The 14,249-nt window shown below is 33.0% G+C and overlaps 1 protein-coding gene across 2 annotated transcripts; it reads left to right on the forward strand.

The window, feature by feature from the left end:
- The first annotated feature begins 590 nt into the window (after positions 1–590).
- On the forward strand, positions 591–5,391 carry LOC110810809 (putative jasmonic acid carboxyl methyltransferase 2). 2 transcript variants are annotated; one of them, XM_088218887.1, is made up of 4 exons: positions 591–714; positions 796–1,194; positions 1,491–1,757; positions 5,157–5,391. In XM_088218887.1, the coding sequence occupies exons 1-4, from the start codon at positions 640–642 to the stop codon at positions 5,265–5,267; spliced, it is 852 nt and encodes a 283-aa protein (XP_088075013.1). In that variant the 5' UTR covers positions 591–639; the 3' UTR covers positions 5,268–5,391. The 2 variants fall into 2 exon arrangements, with proteins under 2 accessions (XP_088075013.1, XP_088075010.1); XM_088218884.1 differs by lacking the exon at positions 5,157–5,391 and adding an exon at positions 1,867–2,315.
- The last annotated feature ends 8,858 nt before the right edge of the window (positions 5,392–14,249 follow it).

Raw genomic sequence — 14,249 nt, forward strand, 5'->3', positions numbered from 1 at the left:
AACTACAATAATTCATTTAGATGTGTCCAAAACCATTTTGTTTTCTTGAAATAGTCACATGAAGTTTTAATTTGTTAGTTTCCAAAATGATTTTTATAAGTGTATTTTTGTGTATTTTATTATTAAAAACTCAATTAAATGTTGTCCAAATGTAGGATTGTAAAAATTGGTAGGCTATTATTTAATTGAAAATTTGTAATTTATTTAATTAAAAAAATTTCAATGGTGTGCATGGGCACTTCATCACATTGTTATTATTATTATTATTATTACTATAACATGTGTATATAGTGGAGAATTAAATTGATGCATTGAATTCATCTTTTCAAATTATATTTTCCTTCCTAATAAAATTCAATTTTTTTGTAAGCAGAATAAGTGGATATCAATTTGCATGAATTCCACGCAAAAATTATAAGAGTTATTCCAACCACAAACATAACATACTAAAATTCTAAATTGTTAATAATTAATTAAAGCACATGCCGATTCTTTTTAGTGGGGTCCTGTCTGCCTACCTACACGTACTTCTATATACATATATATTTATATATATATCATACGAAACCTTCTCTCCTCCTCACTACAATTTCTTTCTGCTCTTGATTGCAGTTGACATTAACATTCACAGAGAGAATAATGGAAATTCTGCAAGTCCTCCACATGAACAAAGGTGATGGTGAGACTAGTTATGCCAAAAACTCGCAGGTCCAGGTATTTGTATAATGTAAATGATATTGGCAATATATATTGGTGAAATAATGAAGGTATATGTATATGATTACGGAATTGCAGAGGAAGATTATAAGCAACGGAAAAACAATGATGGAGAAAGCAGTAGAACAAATGCTTTGCTGCAGCAACATGATTCCGGAGGTGATGGAGATTGCAGACCTGGGTTGTTCATCAGGTCCTAACACGTTGACTGTGATATCAGAGATCATAAACGTGATTCATGCCACATGTCGAAATCGGGGCCGTCCACCACCCGAGCTTAGAATTTCCCTCAACGATCTTCCCACCAATGATTTTAACAATATATTCGCTTCACAACTCCCATTCTTCTATGAGGAATTAGAGGTGAAGGGATCATGCTTTGTTTCTGGAGTTGCAGGTTCTTTTTATGGCAGATTGTTCCCTCGAAAGTCTCTGCACTTTGTTCACTCTTCCTCTAGTCTCCACTGGCTATCCCAGGTAATATACATATACATAAACATATACATATATATATATATATATTCTTATTCCTTTGAAGTTATACCTTTTATTCCTTTGAACAATCCAACGTTAAACTATACCTTTTATTTATACCTAGCTTTAACATATATACCTTTTTACTTTTGCTTCTCTCTTCCATTAATTATATATTCATAACAAGAATATTCGTAGGCAACATATATAATCACCTGCCCATGCATGCACTATATATATATACATATATACATATGTCCAGAGTAGATCATGTATATATTCTCGTACTGAAAGTTTAGGTCCCTGCTGGTTTGGGAAGCAATGAAGTGGTAAACAAGGGAAAGCTATACATATCGAAGAGCAGTCCTGAGTGTGTATTGGAGGCGTACTCTGTCCAGTTTCAGAAGGATTTTTCAACGTTTTTGAAATCAAGGTCTGAAGAATTAGTCCATGGCGGTCGCATGTTCTTGTCTTTCATGGGTAGGAGATGCAGTGATCCAACAACTGAGGAAAGCTGCTACCAGTGGGAGTTGTTGGCTCAAGCACTCATGACCATGGCTGGAGAGGTATCAGGACCTACTTATATTTATATAAAGTTATTATATAGTTGTGCCTAAATGTTTTTTTTTTTAAATTATTTTACTAGTAAAATAAATTATTTAATTTTGTGATTAGGATATTATTGAAAACGAAAAAATAGATAGTTTTAACGCACCTTATTACGCTCCAAGTTTCGAAGAACTGAAGTTAGAGATTGAAAAACAAGGATCATTCGTCATCGATGAAGTTAAAGTATTGGAAGTTGACTGGGATGGAGAAAATAATAACAACGAAAATTTCATACTGAGAGGAGAACGAGTAGCGAACACTATTAGAGCAGTTGTTGAATCTATGTTAGAAAGTCATTTCGGAAATCATATTCTTGATGAATTATTTGAGAGATATGCACAACTTGTGGGCGATTACTTGTCTAATAATTCAACCAAGTACATCAACTTCCTACTCTCCCTTGTTAGAAACCACACTTAACATGTGTTAAATGTAGCAAAAATAATTTTTTGCAATCAATTGTTGTAACCAGAATAAATTTTTCTGCAAAATAGTACCCTTCGACTTTTGCAACAGCTTTATTAATTCTCAAAGTATAATTTTTATAGTGATTAATTTTTTTTTTTGTTATATATATATATATATATATAATACTTATGTAAATTAAGAAAACATAACTCAAATTAATAAATTAAAAGATACAGTATAAATTAAAAGAAGATGCTGCTTTTAGAAATAAGTTTGACCTGTCATTATAAAGACTTTGACTTTTGGGGGAGAAGGGTACCGGGCCCATATATTAATTTTTATATCCCTTCCCCTTAATTAAAATATAAATTTATATTTATCTCCGTAAAGAATTTTTAGTTATGGATAAAACTTTATATCCATTATCCGTACTAATTATCTATTTTTTAATTTTAAAATATATTATAGAACATCTAAACGGATCATTAAATTTTTTTTATTATAATTAAATAAAATATAATTTACACATAATATTTAACTATAAATGTAAGATAATATTATAACCATACAAAATTATTAAACATGATTAGAATAGAAACATAAATTAAAAGTTTATAATTATATATATAGTAATGGCAGGTACACGGCAAACAGAATATTAAATTAATATTCGTCTTATACTCGGTTTTATATTTATAATTTTATATTTATATTCACTCCATACCCCCTTAATTGTAAAACTTTTACACGTCTTATTTCTAGTAAGTTAGGACGAATTTCGTCTCAATGTGTATCTTTAGATTCAACAATAAAATTGTTGATTTAAGCCAAACTAGGTCTAACTCATGGTGCACAAAATGTTTTTTAAATTTTAAAATATTATATATATACATATATTATTTTATATATTTATCAAGTTTTTTATAAATTCTGTAGCACCCGGAAAGGAGGAAAAAAAAAAAAAAAAAAAAAAAAAAAAAAAAAAAAGGGCCACGTCAGCAGCCACGTCAGCAGGCTCGGTCAGCAGTCCCGGCCAACCGGGGCCTGCCACGTGGCAAGACCGCGTCACTCCGAAAGGAGCCACGTTGGCGATCCGCGTGGGTGCGATCCGACGGTCCAGATCAATCGCGCGATCGGACGGCCCAGATTCAATCGCACGGACGGTCCAGATTCAATCAAAAACGAACGGCCCAGATTAAAACGAAATGAACGGCTGTGATCAAAAGGCAAGGGGTTATAAATAGAACCCCCACACCAGACCACAAACCCTAGCCGCCCGCCGCTCGCTGGAGAAGACGAACCAGAGGCCGACCGCCGCCACCCGCCGCCGCACCGGGGAAATTTCCTACCGCCGATCGAGGTAAATTTCATACCCCCGACTCGTTTTTCTCCGCTGATTCCTCCTATGGCCAAATTGAGGCCGAAATCCCGGCCAAACGGCCGGAATACGCGGCCGAAACCCAGCGGCGCCGCCGCGCCCCTCTCGGTTTTTGCCTCCGACGAGGTCCTTCCCGGCCTCCGTTCGATACAATTTTTATATCACCGTGATCACCATTCTTTTCTCTACAGGTTGACCGAAGCCGAATCACCAAAACACGAACCTCGCCGGAGAGCCGCCGTACCCGAGAGCGCCGCCGCCGGTAAGCTCCGCTTTTCCGTGATTTTTGGCCCCCCGGGGGCCCTAGGGTTGTTTTCTGACAAGGACCAATGCGAGTGTGGCCGAATTCGGCCGAAAACGGCCGAAAACAGCCAACCCGAAGCGACTCGCCGCCGCCAGCGGCGGCGCCGTCGCCGGAGCACGGCGGAGCCGCCGTGCCGGAGTTGCGATTTGGTCCGAAAGGGGCCCTGGGCCTAATTTGGATTTTTTTGGAACACGTGCAGGTACTGTTAGTGTGTTTCAGTTCCCCGGGAAAAATTCAGGGAAAATTAGGGACGGCCTGCAGGCGCACTGTGAATCGTATTCGGATCCCGAAAACAAGTAAGGACCCCTCACCCTATTTCCTATCACGGTATTAAAGTTCAAAATGATAAAACGGTATTTCTTGAATTAACGCATGTGTGAAATTGCTTAAGGTTGCTAATGGAGTCCGAGTCTAGTGTGATTGATGATTTACTGTTATTTGGCCTGTTTTACAGCTTTAAATGCATTATGGGGTTTGATGTGTTCATTTTATAGTTTCGAATGCATATATTACTGTTTTATTAATTATGGGTTGAATGACTGAAGAAGTGATACTGTATGTTGTCTGTTCGGCATGAATTACGATTTGCTTGTTTAAATGTGAATTGATAATGCTTATTGAGGAAAAAGGGAAATGAAACATTGTATAGACTGATAATTGTATGATGGGGTCAGCCTGACTAGATATCCTGGGAGATGGTGGACGGACCGGGTCCGTAGGGAACCCTACCGGGATTGTGGTCTCACATGCCGGACGGGGTATGGGGATCTTATGGTTTTGGCGCCCATACCGGACGGGGTATGGGGACGGCCCGTTTCACCCTCATACCGGACGGGGTATTGAGGTTTATGGTTTTGGCGCCCATACCGGACGGGGTATGGGGACGGCCCTGGAAACTGATTATGAATGTTAAAGGTTAACGGGTAGCGGGACCGCTAGGGACCCCCATGGATACTAGTAGGCTGGTAAATGAGAAAAAGATATGTTGTATAATGATCGAATTACAAAAGGCGTGATAAGTGCTATGTTGTACAGCTTATATTATTCCATGATTGTGATAATGTTATTATTTTTCTTATATTGTTTTCATAAATTCCACCGAGGTAAGTGGATGGTAAAGGTTTTCATGTTAATAAACGAGTTTATTGTAAATTATGCTCCATTGGTCTTTTTGTGTTTTTCTACCCACCTTTACCTCCGTGACGGTGAGATATCGTGATGTTCTTACTGGGCTAGTGTAGCTCACTCCTTATTTAACCATTTCAGATCAGGAAGACATGGTTCCCGAGCCCGTTCCGCAGGAGGACGACGAAGGGGATACCTAGAGACTCTGTAGTCATACTCATAGTTTTATTTTCGAGTTTCTCTCTTAGTTAGTTTAATCTTTTATATTTTAAGTACGTTTCTGGTTTTTCGTGTAAGGGATGTTAACTGAAATTTTGATCTCGCTTCCGCATTTGATATATTTAAATACTCATTTCATTTTAATATTTCCGGGGCCGTTACAAATTCAATTTAAAATTTTATTTTACTTTTATTTTAAACCTTTTTATGTAAATTTACAACTCCCCTCCTGGTTTTTATATTGTTTTTAGAAGATAAAGTATTTATATCAATCCTTTGTGTTTTAAAAATAAATTAAAAGTACATATATAATATTTATGTTATATAAAAATATACATTTAAACCAAAGTTTAGTGTGAAAATTTAGTGTCTATACTCAAAGTTTCTCGTAATTTATTTGTAGAACATTGTCAATGGATGAAGAAATTAACACCATGTTTGGATCATGATGAATAATAAGATTTTAATATATGGTACTTTACGGGTGTGAGAAAATCATATTTATTTCAACTTCAAATGGTAACGAACGGTATCTAACCAGTAAATTTGGGATGAGTTTTAAAACTATCGAATCGGTGGTATGTGACCGGCGTGTTACTTTTTTTCACCTTATACCCTCATATAACATATTTAATTCTATTTTTATTCTCACAAATTATTATATATTTTATTAAATATAAAAGTTTAATTTGATTACATGTAATAATTATTTATTTAAATACAAATGTAATTATATTGGTAAATAATTTATTTATTTTTTATTACATACTTCTTATATGTAATTTACTATTACATATAATAGGTATGAATGAATTAATAATTTGACTGAACATACAACCATATCTTCCTACCATTTAAATAAAAATATATTATTAACATACATTAATAAATAATTAGTTAAATATAAAAAAAATTTGTCATTTTTATCCTGTATAATTATCATTTAATCACTGTCATTATCATATATTAATTATCCATAACTAAAATTTATTCAAACAAGATGTAAGTGTGAAAATTAAGGAAAAGCTTGAAGAAACTTTCGTAATTTATCACTATAACCAAAGTTTTATTGTTTGAAAACAAGAAGATGAGAGGAAGTGAAGAAGCCTTCTTATCATGTCTATGTGTTTTAAGCATGAAGGAAACTTAAGATTACATCTCATATTATTTTACTTAACTTATATAATTAATTAACTTTATTTATAAATAAACATTTTCATATCTATATACATATATATATATATATTTATACAATATTTGAAAATATAATATTTTATGCAATGTATTTATAATTATCTTTTATGAGACTATATTTGTAATTTATTAGTATCCTAATTTTATATTAATATTTGAACTAATTTTGTGTTATAACTTAAATGTTCTTTAAAAAATCTATTACATTTAATGAAGAAAAGAAATGTCATATGATATTTTTTATTTTTTAAAATAAGATTAATGCAATCATATATATTCTAAAATATAATTATTTTTTAATTAATTATAAATAACTGATTATACATGTAACACCCCAAAACTATTTTTTATTTTTGTATTGGAATTTTTCTTGGATTTTATTTTATTTTTTAATAGTTAATTTATTTTGTAATAATTATATGTTTAATTCAATTTAATTTAATTTAATAGAAATAAAAATAATAATAATAATAATAATAATAAAATTGGGTAAAATTATTTTTGGGAATTAATTGAAAATGATTTTGGAAAAAATGGGTGAAAATTTAGATTCTGGGGGTGTTTTTGAAAAAAAAATCGAAAATCTAGGGTCAAAACGCAATTTAAAAAAATTGTGTCACGTCAGCAGTCCAGTCAGAACCCCCGACCAACCAGGACACGCCGCGTGGCAAGGACACTGACGCAGGAGGCCACGCGGGACGAAGCCTCGTGGGCGATCCGTGTACACGCGATCGAACAGTCCAGATCTCACGCGTGCGGACTGCCCAGATCTCACGCGCACGGACGACCCAGATCTCAAACGTGCAGACGGCCCATATTGAATCACGCACGGACGACCCAGATCTCATCGCGATGAACGGTCCAGATTTATTTCTATTTTAATCGCGATCAGACGGCTCAGATTAAATCGTGATGGACGGCTGAGATTAAAAGAAAAAGGTTATAAATAACCTCACCCACACCCAACTCCAAACCCTAGCCGCCAGTATTCTCACTGGAGAAGAAGACCCAGTCATCGGAGGAGCCGGCCGCCGCCACCCGCCGCCGCACCGGAGGATTTTTTTATTGCCAAACGAGGTAAATTTTCTCCCCTTGGCTCGTTTTTTGATGCTGAATCTGCCTATGGCCAAATCGGAGCCAAACTACCGGCCAATCGGCCGGAAAACACCGCCAAAATCCAACGGCAGCTTCCCTCAATTTTTACCTCTGATGAGGCCCTTTCCGGTTCTCGTCCGATGCAATTTTTACACCACTGTGATCACCGTCCTTTTTTCTACAGGTTGACCGGAGCAAAACATCAAATCGCGACTCACGCTGGATAAGCCGCCGCACCCGAGAGCTCCGCCACCGGTAAGTCTCGATTTTTCGTGATTTTTTTTAGCCCACCGAGGGCCCTAGGGTTGTTTTATCGCAGGAACCAATGCAAGTTTGGACGAATTCGATCGAAAACGGCCAACCCGAGGTGGATCGCTGTCGCGGGCGGCAGTGTCGTCGTCGGAGCACGGTGGAGCCACTGTGCCAGAATTTTAAAATTGGTCGAGTAGGCCCTGGTTCTGATTTTGAGTTTTTCCGGGACACGTGTAGGTACCGGAAGTGTGTTTCAGTTCCCGAGAAAAAATTTAGGAAATTTAGGGACTGCCCATAGGCGCAGTGTAAAGTCGATTTCAGACTCCGAAACAAGTAAGGATCTCTCATCCTATTTCCTATCACGGCATTAAAGGTTAATAAATAATAAAACGGTATTTTATGAATTAATAGATGTGTATAATTCCTTAAAGTTGCTAATGGAGCCCGAATCTGGTGTATTTGTTGGTTAGTTATTGTTTGATCTATTTTATAGTTTTAAATGCGGTATGGTACTTAATGTGTTTATTTTATAGTTTCGTATGCATGAATCCCGGTTTCATTTATTATGATTTGAATTATGGTGAACCCGATATTGTGTTGTTTTGTTTGGTGTTCATTACTGGTTTACGTGTTTATGTTTGATTGGATAATTGAGACCAAGAAGAAAAAGAAAAAATTTATGTGAATTGATAAATGGATAATGTCGACAGCCTAACTAGATATCGTGGGAGATGGTGGACGGATCGGGTCCATAGGGAACCCTACTGGGAACGTGGTCTCTCATATCAAATGGGGTATGGAGACCTTACGTGTTTTGGCGCCCATACCGGACGGGGTATGGGAACGACCCGTTTCACCCTCTTACCGGACGGGGTATTGAGGTTTATGGTTTTAGCACCCATACCGGACGGGGTATGGGGACGACCCTGGAATCAAGTTATTAATGTGAATGGTTCACGTATAGCGGGGACCCCCTATGGATCCCCATGGATACTAGTAGGCTGATAAAAGAGGAAAATTGTTGCTTGATGATTGAAAAACGAAATATTGATATTTGTTATGTTACAAAGTGTGCATGATTTTATGATGTTTATGATGTAATCGTTTTAATAAATTGTCTTTCATGAATCTCACCAAGGTAAGTGGACAGTAAAAGTTTTTATTATTGATAAATGAGTTTGCTATAAATTATGCTTCATTAGTCGTTTTTGTTTTCTACCAACCTTTACTCATGTGGTAGTGAGATAGTGTGATGTCTTTACTGGCCTAGTGTAACTCATTCCTTACTTAACCATTTCATATCAGGAGGACTTGGTTCCCGAGGCCGTCCCGCAGGAAGACGACGAGTAGATGACTAAGGATTTGATAGATTTATTTATAGTATTCATTACTAGTGTTTACTTCAGTTAGTTTATTCTTTCATACGTTTAATACGTTTTTATTATTGTGTAAGGGATATTAATCAGAATTTTTATTTCGCTTCCACACTTACAAAATTTTAATACATACATTTTCTTTAAATTTTCAGGGTCGTTACAATACATCCTGATCATATTTTAAATTCTTTTTATATTAAATTTTTTTTAACAAGTTATATTATTCATATATCATGACTTAAACATATATTACAATTATTTATAGAATCTAGTTAAAATGATGATATATAATATAATTTTAAGCAATACTATTAATAATACTTAGTTATCTAAATTTTTAATATATAAAATAAAATTTAATTTCTAGTTGACTACGAATATATGTATATAATAGTTATCTACTAAATTTTAGTTGATTACAAAACTCTAAAATTAAAATTATATAGTATATAAATTATTGATTATTTATTTCTCACACGTAGCAAATGTTTTACTAAAAAATAATATAAGATCATTTTTACATTTTTTATCAGAAATTATTTTATTGTTACGAAATTTTTGTTTATATAAATGATATTTATATTTTATATAACTATAAAAAATCTTTTAAAATATTTTCTATAGTTATATTATGCACGCATCACATTATGAAAATCAAGTTATAAAATAAATATATAAGTTATATATATATTAGTTTTTAGATATAACAGAGGGATTTATCTAGGCTTCTTCTTTTTCACTAGTTTTAATTTTTTCTTTTTCAATAACTAAAGAATTTATCCAAATGTTAATGTTGATTATAAAAGATAAGTGTATAGTATATCGTATTGTGTAGTATATCTTAATCTTTTTATAAAAGAAAAAACGTACAATAATTTAATTTTTCTAAAAGTTTTAAATGTATTTGTTTTAGAATTATATTTTTATTTTATAATGTTTAAAATTTTAAAATATTTTGATACTAGTAATTTGATTTTGCTTAAAAACTTATAATGTTCTACAAATATTTCAGTGAGGAACTCAAAAAAAAGTCCATCCACAATTTGGTATTTGTTCTAAGTACAAGATTTAAACTTTTTCCAATCCTGTAACTTATTTACAAAAGTTTTATTATTATGCAATTTAGTATTCTTTTTTTAAAAAGAAAAAACAAGAGAATAGTTGACTCTGTGTGAAACTTTGACTTTTATGTGTTATGTGCACGTTGAGAGTTGCACATGCAAATCCACTTTTTTATAAATAAGATAAAATATTCATAGACTATTATGTTTGCATTTAGTTTTTTTTTTTCCACCTTGTTTTATTTTAATTTCTCCAGGAGATCTTAATTATTTTAAATGTAGAATTTAAACTATAGTTTATGTATTTGATGCGCATATCTATTTTTTATAAATAAAATAAAATATATTATAAAAAAATGCACAATATTATTATACATAAGCTTGATTTTGATTAACTTTACTATATTCTAATTACTTTAAAAATATAATTGTTTTAAGTGTAGATTTCAATTACACTTCACATATTTAATACACGTTGTGTTTGTAGTTATTCATGCATATCTTCTCTTTTATGAATAAAATAATAAAATGTACAATATTATTATACTTGCACTTGATTTTGTTCAATTAACTTTGAATTATAATATTTTAATCTTTAATTCATCTAACTATAAACATATCTCATTTAATTTGTAGGGATGAGGAAAATAAAAAGATCAAATAGAGAAGAGAATTCGAAACTTCTATAGCATTTATAAAATATACAAGTTTTATCAACAAATTTTTGTAATTTAAAAATATAAATTGGTAATTGAAAAACATGATAGTGTAACACAAACGTGATGTTTGAAAGTCCCATTAGCAAGCTTCTAAGAAAAATCTAATATTACGTAAGCCAATGAGTTACACGTATAATATTATACTAATAAAAATGCATACTCACTTGATGGAAAAAAAGTAAGTTTTTTTTTTTTTTCCGATGCGGAATAAGAGCTTGAGATGTGAAGTTCACATGTAGATCAACAAAGCAAACACGAATAAAATTTGATTCACATTAAAAATTTTCTTTAGGTAAATTGGAGGTAACCTCCCAAAAAAAAAATCTTTATTTTAACAAGTAAATTGAAATGATGACATTCATTTCAACATAGACCCAACCTTAATAGTGGTAGAACGATATGTCCAAAAATGGACACCATAATGATACAGTACGATATGATTGATTGTCTATGAGATATGGTTTACTATCACATCGATTGAATCCCTGACATGCACGTACACATCCCTGAAAGAGCATAAAATCCACTTACTTGCACAACCAATAATATAACACAGTCGGTTTAAGGAATATTACCGTTATACAAGCTATCATTAGCAAATCACACGAAGCTCAGTATTTTCTCATGAATATTTTCCAGCTGAAGAATATTCTGAGTTAGTTATGACAGATGTATTAATCATAAGTATGACACCTGTATGTACTATATTTATCCTTATCATCTTGTACTGTAAAAGACTCTATATAAATGAATGTTTGTTAACTCACCAAATATTTTAAGTTGTGAATTGTCCAATATTAAGATCCCATTTTATAACAATTTCTTTCTTGGTATTAGAGCCATAAAAATGGCAGGAGGAAACAATACCAACAATGGCAGATCAAATAGTCAAGCCAATTCATAAACCTTAAACCAACAAACTAATACAAATGTCACAGAAGTTAAACCACTATCAAATAATCCCTTGGGCTCATTTTGCCCTTTGAAACTGAATCATGATAATTTTTTACTATGAAAAAACTTAGTCCTCATTATTATTATATGAAACAAACTTGAAGGATTCATCACAAGAGCAAAAACCAGTCCACCAGAGTGTACAGAGAAAACTATCGTAAGAACTACTAAAGTTGAGTTACAATGAATCCAAAATTTGAAGATTGGTTTGCTCAGGACCAAATATTGTCGGGTTGGCTCCACAATTCAATTGAATCAAATGTTGTTGTTGAACTACTAGGCTACATAACTTCAAAACAAGTCTAGGATGCCATTAGAGATCTGTTTGTAATGAAAACATGATCAAATATCATCTATTACAAAAGAGAATTCATGAAAATGCGAAAAAGAAACATGAAGATGGAAGAATAACTTAAATAAACTAAGAAGATTGCTAATAATCTCGCATTAGCTGATCATCCGGTTATAATTAAAGATCTTGTATCTCAGGTTCTTGCAAGCCTTGATTCTACTTAATGTAATCCTCTTGTATGTCAAATCACATAAAAAAACATTAGTTGGCTGGAACTCCAGTTTAAGTTGTTGAGCTACGAGAAAATGCTAGAGCAATTAAATGCAGGAATAACTAGCATTAATCCTTACCATCCATTAGTTAACTATGCTAACATAAAGGGAAATCTAAATGCAGTCATGTTCCTGAAATTGAGAAAATTCTAATATGTATTTCTTAGCTGATTGAAACCAATGATATTGATGTTCTATCTGATTCTTTTGGCTATATTGTGAAGGACAAAACTACGGGGAAAGTCTTGCTGCTGAGGAGGCTCAAGGACTATCTCTATCACTTTGAATATTCGAGTCAATCATCACTTCAAAACCATTTCTAGCTCGAGCCTTTTTAACAAAGAAAACCAAAAAGTCAATTGCATCTAAACTCAGGTTAAAAATTTTCAAATATGGCATAAACATTTAGGACATCCCTCTCAAGAATTTTGTACAAAATCTTAAACAATTGTAATGAAAAATTTATATTAAATGAAAAATCCTTTTGTGATTCCTGTCAACTTGGAAAATCTCACTTGTTGCCTTATTCCTTATCTCAATCACATGCAAAAGCTCCACTTGAACTTATCCACAGATATTTGGGGAACAGCACCATTAAATCCATTGTTAAATCTAATATCCTACAGATAAATTAAGTCAGTTCATGCAAAAACCTATAAATCAACGCCTAAAAGTAGTTAAAAGAGTGCTTAGATATCTCAAGGGAATAATTAACATAGGGCTGCAATGTATTATAATGCAATCAATATGTCAAAAGAGTTCATGCAAAAACTTATAAATCAATTCCAATGTAGATTGGGCTTGCACAAAAGACGATCACAGATCAATAGTAGGATACTATGTATTCTTTAGTGATACTCTAGTATCCTGGAGCTCTAAAAAACACTACATAGTCTCCAGATCAAGTAGAGTCGGAATATAGAGCATTGGCACACCTTTCTTACGAAATTAGCTAGCTTGAATCTCTTCTTAAAGAACTTCACTTCTCTCTGTCCCAAGTATTAATTGTTTGGTATGATAATGTGAGTGTAAATGCCCTAACAAGCAATCGAATTTTTCACTCTCGTACCAAGCATATAGAAGTTGATGTCTACTTCATTCGAGATAAAGTGTTAGGGAAAGAACTGGACATCAGATATATACTTTCTTGTGATCAGATAACTGACTAGCTCACCAAGACTCTCTCACAGTCTCATTTTAATTACATTCGCAGCAAACTAGAAGTGGTACCAAGACCTCTTCCACTGCCAAGTTTGAGGGGGGGATAAAAGAGCACCAAATCCACATAACTGCATAGCCAAGAATAATACACAGCCAGCTAGAGGAATATTACCATTACACAGGCTGTCATTAGCAAATCACACACAACTCAGTATTTCCTCATGAAATTCCTTAGCTGAAAAATATAATGAGTTAGTTATGACAGAAATATTAATCGTAGGTATGACACCTATATATACTATATTTATTCTTATCATCTTGAATTGTAAAAGGCTTTATATAAATGAAAGTTTGATAACACAACAAAGATTTTAAGTTGAGAATTGTCGCATTAAGATCACATTTTATAACAATTTCTTTATGTCCCTCCTTGATATAAGATCAAACGAGTTTGTACGTTTTTCACACTTTTATAATTTCTCTTTTCATTCTTTATACGAATTTCACATCAATTATTCACTTTAAATTTTATCATATGATATCGTTTTAATAACTATTAAAAAGAGCAATAAAGATTATCATTATCAACTTGGACTTGATATGATACGTCAAAATTGGATACAATAACAATACAATACG

The sequence above is a fragment of the Carica papaya genome, chromosome 1, assembly GCF_054855325.1.
Source record: "Carica papaya isolate Zhongbai chromosome 1, ASM5485532v1, whole genome shotgun sequence".
In the NCBI taxonomy this organism is placed as follows: Eukaryota; Viridiplantae; Streptophyta; class Magnoliopsida; order Brassicales; family Caricaceae; genus Carica; species Carica papaya.

Bases quoted from the DNA above. Each gene is read 5' to 3' on its own strand.
- LOC110810809 (XM_088218884.1), top strand. From the start codon at position 640: ATGGAAATTCTGCAAGTCCTCCACATGAACAAAGGTGATGGTGAGACT. The intron at 715-795 runs GTATTTGTATAA...ACGGAATTGCAG, and splicing joins CCAAAAACTCGCAGGTCCAG to AGGAAGATTATAAGCAACGG. The intron at 1,758-1,866 runs GTATCAGGACCT...TTTTGTGATTAG, and splicing joins TCATGACCATGGCTGGAGAG to GATATTATTGAAAACGAAAA.